Source organism: Sceloporus occidentalis, unplaced genomic scaffold, assembly GCF_023333645.1.
Source record: "Sceloporus occidentalis isolate IW3139 unplaced genomic scaffold, rSceOcc1.0.p SCAF_4, whole genome shotgun sequence".
NCBI classification, from domain to species: Eukaryota; Metazoa; Chordata; class Lepidosauria; order Squamata; family Phrynosomatidae; genus Sceloporus; species Sceloporus occidentalis.
Window position 1 is genome coordinate 40,875,193 of NW_028316984.1, and position 10,098 is coordinate 40,885,290.

Below are 10,098 nucleotides of genomic sequence, written 5' to 3' on the forward strand. Positions count from 1 at the left end.
TTTCTAGCTCTTCCTTCAAAGCTGCAGCCTCCAGAATCCCTTTTTCATTAGAAACAAAGGCGCTGTACATACTGGCAGATAGTGCGCCCGCGTCACATGCTAGGGGTTGGCTGAGGATGCAGTGTCCATACCGGCCTCACCTTTAGCGCATGACGGGGCATCAAAATGGCGGCACCCTGTACACACGGGTGCCACCATTTTGATGTACTGGCTGCATCACGTCCAAATGGCACAGTGTGGCGCAGCTGTTACGTCCTGGTGCTGCTGAAGAGTGCTTGTGGTGCCAGCGATACTGAAGAGAAAGGGGCTGAGCAGCCCCTTTCTCTGTCTCCCTGCCGCTGTCGGGGTGTCCTTGGGCATGAAGCCCCAAGGACACCCCTTTCCAGGCCACGGGGAAGTGGCGTTTTGCCGCTTCCCAGAGGCCTGGAAAAGCAACAAATTGGGGACTCTGGGGCTGCCACTGTGGCAGCTCAGGCCCTGATCCGTCGGGGAAAGGGGCGGGTGCAGGCCGCCCCAAAGGGGCGATCTGTATCCTGCCAAAAATACTCTTTTAGGCAAACTAGAGAGGACTCCATGTCATGTGGCCTAACTTTGAGCAGATTGCAGCATGTGTTTACACACAGATCAGCTAGGGTAGCTATGTAACATAGTGCTTTATGGTGACAACATAGGTAACACCAAACACTGTACAAATGTATCTGTACAAGAAACAAGAATATAAGAGGATACATTTTGAAGTAGACCTATTAAATAAAATGCTCCACTTCCTTGACTATGATTGCTATGCTGCTATGATCCTATGTAATTTGGTATTTTATTGATTGTATTTGTAATAGTATTGTATTTTTTATTGGATGTAATCCCACCTCGATCTGCAGGGAGAGGCGGGAAATATAAATAAACTTTTATTTATTTATTTATTTATTTATTTATTTATTTATTTATTATATAATCCTGCATTCTGTTTCCATAGTGTCCAACCACAGGAGTGCAACAACTGTCTCTCACTCATGCTCCCCAGCAACTGATATACACTGACACTAGTTGACAACTTGTTAGTAACATATTCAGACTTAGGTCCAATTTACACCTGCGTATGTCTCTTCTTCATCATGTTTGTTTTCATTATCTTGTTCTTTTGGGTAGTTGTGGTCAGAACTTCCTTGCTGCTTCATGCTATGACCAGAACTCCAGATCTTCTCACCTTCCTCCTGCGGCCACCTATTCCATGGTCATGTAGTGGCCAGTGGAGGTGGGGGCAGTTGACAATTGCATAGTTATTTTACTATAACCAGATGCCTAAGGACAAAGGAATCTTTCAGGACCTTCTGAGATCCTCTGGAATTTTAGGAAGATTGCGGACTTTATCACATGAGCTCTGTTCTCACTGTGATCATATTAATGAAAAGAAACATATACATACTGGTTTGGGAGCAGTCCTACTTATCGTACATTTATTCAGTTGTGGGACTGGGGCTGTTGCAGCCATGGATGGTCTCACACTCTCTTTCCAAGACTGCTCCTTAACCCCACTTTCCTGCCCTATTGCTGTACTCAGCATGTCTTTTGCGTTTTTGTTTCTCTTTTTAACACAAATTAGCAACTATGTCAATTTGATAGTTTTTGTGGGTTTTTTGGGCTATGTGGTCATGTTCTAGAAGAGTTTATTCCTGATGTTTTGTCTGCATCTGTGCATGGATGCCAGGTGAAACATCAGAAACAAACTCTTTTAGAACATGACCACACAGCTCAAAAAACCCACAAAAAAACTATGGATTCTGGCCATGAAAGCCCTTAACTATATCAATTTGATTTAGTGGGAAGGGAAAGAAAAAATAATTAAGTATGAAAAGCAGAAAACCAGCTTGCTTAGGACTAGCAAAGGGGAGGGGGAGAGGAAGAGAGGGTGAGACTGAGACCAGATGACTGTCCAATCCCAGAATTGCAGCTGGGATCTTATCGAATGGGAGGGCTAATGCTACAGCAGCATGATTGGTAGCTATTGATGGGCTTTGCTCAACAATGAAAAGGTGTGTCCTAGCCACAGGTGGACTACAGGTCAGTAATGATGTTGTCTGATAAGGTTCAGCCACAGATGCTACTATCCTGTTTTAACTCCAGTTTTCTACCCTTATGTGATAATTTCTTATGCCATCATTTTGCATCTGGCTACATCACATAACTAGTCATTTCTCGGCTGCCCTCCACTGGCCAGTACATAGCCAGATAGCTAGGTGATTCTCAGATGTCAATTGCTCTTTTCCAGCCACTACATGGCTGTGGAGAGGGGCACTGAAGCAGAAAAGTGAGTTGTGTAGAAAGAGATGGGGAAGATGTTTCACAGGGGTTTATCACACACTTTCAGTTCCGCTATGTTCCCGTTGCCCCAACGTCACCAATCTGTGATGGGAGCCTCCTGGTGGTATTGTGCCTGTCACTATTAAAGTGGAACACTTCCATTTTTGTCATGGGAGCGTTCTCGTAATTGTTAGGAAAAGGGCCCTTTCTTTAATAACCAGGAGGCTCCTGTCGCAGATTGGTGATGTTGGGGCAATGGGGGCATAGCAGAACTGAAGGTGTGTGATAAACTCCATAGTTCTAACATAGAGGAAATTTATGTTATGTCTTTTAATGCAGAATCTCAGCATCATATCTTTCCCCTGCTTCTGGAGGGAGATTATATAGCCATCAGGGCTAGCAACTATTAAAAGTCCCATCTTCCATGAATCCATCCAGCTTCCTTTAAAGCTATATAAGTCATCGGCCATCAATAAATCTTTTAGTGAATTCCCATGTGCATCCCCATGAGGCAGTCAAGAGAACCACAAACCCAACAGCAGGCATCAAGTCTGCTGCTGCTTCTATCTTTTCCTGGACTCAAGCATCCATCTTCATTACAAATGACTAATTATTCTCATGATCGTGGAAAATTCCTGTTGTTTTTCTTATAGCCAAAGACAGCTGTAGCTGTATTGCAGTGATTTAAAATTCCTCAAATCAATTAAGTTGCAAAGAAACAAGTAAGCATATTATTAGTATTAGTAGTAGCAGTAGTATTACTAAAAATGTGCTGCAATACAGCTACAGAAGCCTGCAAGTTTCCTTATTACTTTAACTGGCTTATCAAGTGACAGCATTGTAAATAGACCTCATTTCTTTGTTGACTAAGCCAATTCTAACAGATTTTGTGCCTACAGCAGCAGGAAGAAAAGAAGCTGGCTACCATGGTACAAAAAACAAATCTTTCCAAAGACCAGCTGTAACATTATTATCACTTGTGCCCTCTATTTTTCAGATTCCTGCATAATTTTTAAAATGCTGACATATTATTTGGAACCATTAGTGCACTACTATTAACATTAGCTCTGTTTAGATTACGTTCTTTTTCTTCTTTATACTCAAAATTTCCTTTCTAAAAAACCCTATGAAAATCTTTGCCATTTTGACTGCCAAGTATCATCATGATACAGTTATATTTAGTTATGTTGTTATAGCCTTTGTGTTTATTTGTACTTAAATATATATTTTAAAAAAACCAATGAACTTCTTTGCAGAACAACTATTCTGACTGCCACATATCATCCATATATTATTTATATATGTTATTATAACTTTAGTGTTTGCTTGTACTCAAGTGGTGTTTTTGTTAAAGAAAAACCTTATGAACTTGCTTGCAAAATGCCTGTTATGACGGTCAAACATCATCTATGAATCTTAATCTTAATCCTAGTTGGTGTTAGTCTGCACTGGTCAGATTCAATAGATGAAGAAACCTTAACAAAGGTGAATTGAACTTTGAAAATGTATTTATGTGTTATATTCAGTTGTGGAATACATTATTTTATTCCATTTTTTTTTTTTTTTTTTTTTTTTTTTTTTTGCTGTCCTTGATTTAAACTGTTCTTGATTTAAACTGCAAAGCACTGTAATTGTTTGCAATATTCATGTTAATGCAGCGCACCCAACCCAGAAGAGTGGTACATTATAAATAGAGCAATAATAGCTGATGTTTGTGGGAAAAGTGGCTGCATAGCGCAAGATATCTTACAATGCGTCCCCACCGGATTGCCCCTGAGCCTTGGCCATTCAGGGTCAGGGTTCATTGCATGCTTTAATTTCATCACAGAAATGTCTGCAAGTCCCTCAATGGAGTGAATGGCAAGCATTCACTTACAAGGAGAAAATAAAGACTTAATGTTCATTTCAGCGTTCTGTATAAGGGTTGGTCTACTTTCCAATTGTATGGGTTTAATTTGTACACTAGGAATGGAAAGAATATTTCAAAATATGGATTTTTGGAAGCCCTGTTGGGAGGAATTCTGGACTGATGAGACCTTTGCAGTTTGGTACTTATTCTGCACAAAATTCTTTGCACAGGAAACACCATTTTTGGTGTGGAAAATAATGTTTCAACACAGAAATATTAATTCCTGCACAGAAATGGTTGTTTTATACACAGAAAAAAAAAACCGTGGTTGGGAATTTGTTACATGGTTTATTTGCACACAAAAACAGCATTTTCTGTGCAGGAATTAACATTTCTACATGAAAATATTTATTTCATGCAGAAAATGGGTAGAAACTTATTTTCTCCATAAAACAACCATGTGCACATTTTGTGCAGAATAAATACTGAATTGTGAATAGCCTTTGAAAACTGGGAGATTTTTGAAGACTTTCTCACAGAATGAAGGAAACTGTTGGAATTACTTATTGCTACCTTCAAGAAGAAACCTGGAAAAGAATTACATCCCTATTGCACATAGCCTTTGAAATGTCTCTAATTTGGATAATAATAATAATAATAATAATAATAATAATAATAATAGATTTATTTTTATCCCGCTTTTCTGCGATGATCATCGCTTTTCCACGATGATCAATGACTCCCATTGAATCATACCATCCATTGTTTTGATATTTTTGATGCCTGTCTGACATTTTTGTCTTTTAGCATTTGCCTAATATTTGATAGTGCAAAGGATGGCAAACGTGTTGTCGGTGTTTATGTTGGGCATGAATTCTCATGTGCAGCTAAATAAAGATTAATTTCAGAACAGAAGTTCCCATTGACAGAAAGGGAAGTCAGCAGTTCTGAGGAGAAAATAGGCACCCAAGTAGGTGCACAGCAGTGATCCTTGTGACCCACATTATTATCTTTGCAGAGAGCAATTTATTTTCCAGCACTCTCCAGGAATTAGTTACACCTTTAGAGCAAGTCTCAGGAGTTCAGCTCCTAATCACATTAGTTATCCCTTAGCAGGGCCTAACTTTCTTGTATTTCTAGCTACATCCAGTCTGTAGTTCCTTTCATGTATTCCTTTGGGTCCACTAAGTCTAACCAACAGATTCATCATAGCTTAGATTATCTGAGAGCTCTATCCTTCTTTTATTTTCTTTCATTTTTGATGGGTGAAAGGAACAGAACTCTGGAGGTAGGCTATGGCCATCTTGAAATCACTTTGTCCCAACAGAATCATTTTGGTAAGTCAAGCAAGCAGGTTATAACTGCTGGTGGACCTGTTCAGCATCTTTGTTGTGTGAAAGGTCTGCCTAGGACAAGTCATAGAGATGGTGCCTTCTTATCACAGGCCTCATAAATGAAAGGCACACTGGAAAATAATAAATGTATTGGTTGCTAACTATTTCTTCAAAAGCATATGCTATAACTGTCACAATTTGGCAGAGATCGTTGCCATCTATCCTCTCTCATCCCACTTTTTCATTGGCTTTTAAAATGTCCTAACTTGCTTTCCCCCTTTGTCCTCAGTTTATTTCAAACTGAGGTCAAAGTGCAAAAATAGTTTGCACTTGATAAGGCTTAGATAAAAGCAAATTGCTCCCAGCTTCTACATCCTACCTCATTAGTAACTTTTAACATCTTGACCACACTCTGATGTTGCTTGGCCATATGTGTCCCAGTGTTTCTCCCTGTAATGTTGGAGGATATAGAATAGATAGTAGAAATGGATAGGGCAGACTTTCTCAAGCTGGTGAACACCAGATATTTTGAACTACAACCTGCTCATAACCCTCATCTAGATTTGGATCTGGAGGGCTGGAGAAAGCTGCTCTAAGACAAAGAATGGTAACATACTGTAAGACTCTGAAAATGGCGATCTCTTACGTTAGTAGAGGAGTTGCTGATCTCTGCTTTGGATACAGCTGCCTGATACAAAGCCATCCTTTCCTTCAGTGACACAACCTCCTGGAACTCCAGTGGAAGCTTATCACTCTGTTTTGTCCCTACTGAAAGCCCACTTGCAGATTTTGGAGCACCAGCAGAAGCTGAAAAGAAGAACAAGATATAAACAAAGTTATTTCAACTACAAATAGCATTCTCCCCTCTTCTTTGTCCCACCATTACCCATGATTTTACGAAGTATGTTGCATACATTCAGTGTAATTCTGTTGTTCTGTGCCTTCAAGTCACTTCTGACATACAGTGACCCTAACGTAAGCCTATCATGGGGTTTTCTGGAGCGAAGTGTGTGATTTGCCCAAGGTCACCCACTGGGTTTCCATAGCTAAGTGGTGAATTGAACCCTGATCTCCAGGGTCATAGCCAATGCTCAAACCACTACACCATGCTGGCTCTTCAGTGTAATTACTATTAAGTATATAGGACTTACTGAAGGTAGCTGATTCCCTGTTTCTGGGGTACAGGGAAGGGAACTGGGTTGCTCTGCAGGTGTTGTTGAAATGCAGGTTCAGCAGCCCTAGCCAGCATAACCAATAGCGAGGAATGACGGGAATTGTAGTCCCTCCACAGGATTCCCATTCCTGTATTAGGTGCTCTAATGTGTCTTTACTTTTTGAATTCAAGCTATGGGAAAAGAGATTCCACAAAAACATTAGGAAGAACCTCTGACAGTATGAGCTGTTTGACAGTGGAACAGAGTGCAGTGGAGTCTCCTTCTTTGGAGGTTTTGAAACAGAGGCTGGATGGCCATCTGTTGGGGTTGCTTTGATTGTGAGTTCCTGCATGGCAAAGGGGTTGGATTGAATGACCCTTGTGGTCTCTTCCAACTCTAGGATTCTATGTCTGGTATCTCACTTCATTGGCATGATTTCTTGGGCAATTTAGCATGATATAATCTGTCACTGTTTTAAGATGGAAGAGTAGAGTTCCATTTTTATTTAACTAAAATTTGATTAATATGTAATTAAAAACCCTAAAGCATCAGATAATGTCTGATCTTGGAAGCTAAGCAAGATCAGTCCTGGTTAGCACTTGGATGGGAGACCACCAATGAATACCAGAGTGCTGTAGGCTATATTTCAGAGGAAGAGAGTGAATAAAACTATCTCTGGGTATTCCTTGCCATAGAAAACCCTATGGGGTTGCCGTAAGTTGATAGGCAACTTGAAGGCACATACACAGGCAGACATATTCAGTTTCCCTCTCTCTGAATGTGTGTGTGCGTGTGTGCGTGCGCGCGTGCATATGAGGTGGGGAGAGTAGCATGTCTTTCTGCTCAGAATCTCAAGGACCTTCACTAGAAGAAAATTCAGTTTCAGAATCTTTGAGTAGAAAAGTTATTATTTTAGACTTGGGGGATTCTGGAAGATGTCGTCTAAAAAACTGAAGCTCTGTTAATGGGAATTAGGGCCAATGTGAGAGTCTATAGGCAAGAGGGCAATTAGTATCCAGGACTTTTTTTAAATGTCTCTCTTCAATTCAGTGCAGTATCCAAAATTGTGTTTCACCAATTATACTGACCAACAAATACCTGACACACTGACAAGGCAAGTCATCTCAAAATGTTACTCTACAATAAATACAAATTAAGAAACAGTGGATGTCATGCTTCCATCTGACTTCCCATCCATCCATCACAGGCTGACTTGAAATATAAAACAGGTTGTCCTCCATACTTCACTCATTAAATGTTAATTATTTTGTCTGTACTTCTGTGATAAAACCTTCACAATAATTAATTCTTTTGACCTCTGTTAAAGTATTGCAAAATGAAGTCACTGCACAAGAGCTGAACACTCCAGAGTCCACTAGTTGTTACTTTTGCTCCATCAAACTGCTTGGGGAAATGCAAAACTTACATGATTTCCTCTATTAGCCTTATAACCAGGTCAGCATTTTTCTTTGCAGCCAGCAATTAATACAATTATTCCTGTCAAATATGTGCATTTTCCTGTCATAATTTGCTTTTTTATTTGTCATATAAAGAACCTTAAATGTTTCATTAAGCTCTTAGCTGGACGACAATGTAATCTTTTCAGCAGAGTAGAGAACAACCAGCACTGGTATATTTAACATATAAATATTCTTCTAATATACATATGCTCAGTAATGTGAGCTGAGCCATACACTCATGCTTTCCAAAATTATATAATTGACACAAGTGAGGCAGGAATCAAAACAGAATCAAATTCAGTTTAGAATTTCTACAAGGCTTGCTAATGAGAAGGTCATCATGATTTGTTCTCAATACAAATTTACTTTAAGTCAGTAGATTTTGATTGTCTCTTCCACTTTGATCACAATAGGGAGTGAGATGCTCAAAAATTGTGAGGTTTTCCTTCATGACATTCATGAGTTTGCTAGGAGCCTCATCGTAAGTTTCAACCTCACTTAACCCTGACTTTTTTTTAGAATTATGAATGGACTTGTTTCTGGAAACACTGTTTTGTAATCCTCACACAGCTAGAGATTGGAGACCAATATTTTAAAGTACTCACCATGTTACATACTGTGGCCTCTGAGTGTATGGTTCTGACTGTGGCAATCTGGCATGGCCAGTCTAACAGGTTCACATTGCAGTACAACTTTAAATCCATGAGCAAAGGGGGAGGATGTGGCCATACAGAGGGGCTAAAAAGTCCAGGAACCCACAAATAAATTTCATGCACAGGCGTGGACATTTTTCTAGCTAGAAAACTTGTCTTATTGCTTTTCTAGCTAGAAAACCTGTCTTATTGCTAGTTAGAGGTATGCAATGGTGTCCCTGCACCAGGTGTCACCCGGTATAGAGGGCAGGACTTGCAGGGGTGGTGCACGCTCCTTTCCTCCCTCCCTCCTGCCATCTCATGCTCCCCTGTGCATGCTTCCACTACTCCCATGCTTCCCTGCACACACTCCCACCTCTCCTGTGCTTCCCTGCACACGCTCCCACCCCCAACCCCTCATAGGGAAAAAGATGGGATGGGACATAGGGTGGCGAGAGCATGCGTGGGGGAGCACGGGGTGAGAACATGCACAGGGGAGATGGGAGCATGTACAGGGAAGTGTGGGATGGCAGGAGCATATGCAGGGTTGGTGTGGGAGGAGGGCCCAGCTGAGGAGTCATCCCCCTTCTGTGGTGTCACTCGGTGTGGGCTGCACCACCGCACCCCCCTAGTGATGCTTCTGGAGGTCTGCAAAGTGCAATACAGTGGACCCTTGTTATATGCTGGGGTTTGGTTCCAAGATCCCCCGTGTATAACAAAATCCGTGTATGCTCAAGTCCCATCACATATAATGACATAGCAAAATGGTGTCCCTTATAAAAAATGGAAAATCAAGGTAAATTTATACTTTTTTGGAACATTTTCAAATCGTGTATGCTTAAATCAGTATATAAAAAATCCGTGTATAAGAAGGGCCGACTGTATGTCCTTGTGTACATGCAATTTCTTACAGTTGGGATGCCATGAATTCCTCTACCACCTGCTTGCTCATGAGAAATGATGGGAAGTTTGGTATTAGTCTATCATATATTATTCCTGTAGGGTAGAAATAGGCCACACGTGACGCAGCCCACCTGGGGCATTTTTTTAAAGTCCCAAAATGTCTCTGAATGCCCTGTAGAGGACAAGAGATGAAATGTTAATATATCCCTCCCTGCCATTTTAGGTCCAAGAGAGGCCTTTCCCCTACAGTTACTGACATGGAAATTAACTTCTGGATCACTTTCTATTGGAAAAATGGCCTCTCTTGGCTCTAAAATGGTACAAATAGAGGCAAAGACCAAGGAACAATCTGGATATGGGGTGAGTGGGTGGGGGCTCTCAATTCTTTTTTTCCTTGAGAACTACCTAAGGTAGTTTCTATGAGGTGGCCATTTTACTTTAAGTTGTTTTACACCATGATAACCCCCC

General features: G+C 40.7%; 1 protein-coding gene across 1 annotated transcript in view; it reads right to left on the reverse strand.

The window, feature by feature from the left end:
• XIRP2 (xin actin binding repeat containing 2) overlaps positions 1 to 6,288 on the reverse strand; it is a 59,041-nt gene extending 52,753 nt beyond the window's left edge. Inside the window, exon 1 of the mRNA XM_089519817.1 lies at positions 6,128 to 6,288. Within this exon, the coding sequence (XP_089375943.1) occupies positions 6,128 to 6,184 (57 nt within the window). The 5' untranslated portion in view covers positions 6,185 to 6,288. The remainder of the gene's footprint in view (positions 1 to 6,127) is intronic.
• Positions 6,289 to 10,098: the final 3,810 nt, after the last annotated feature.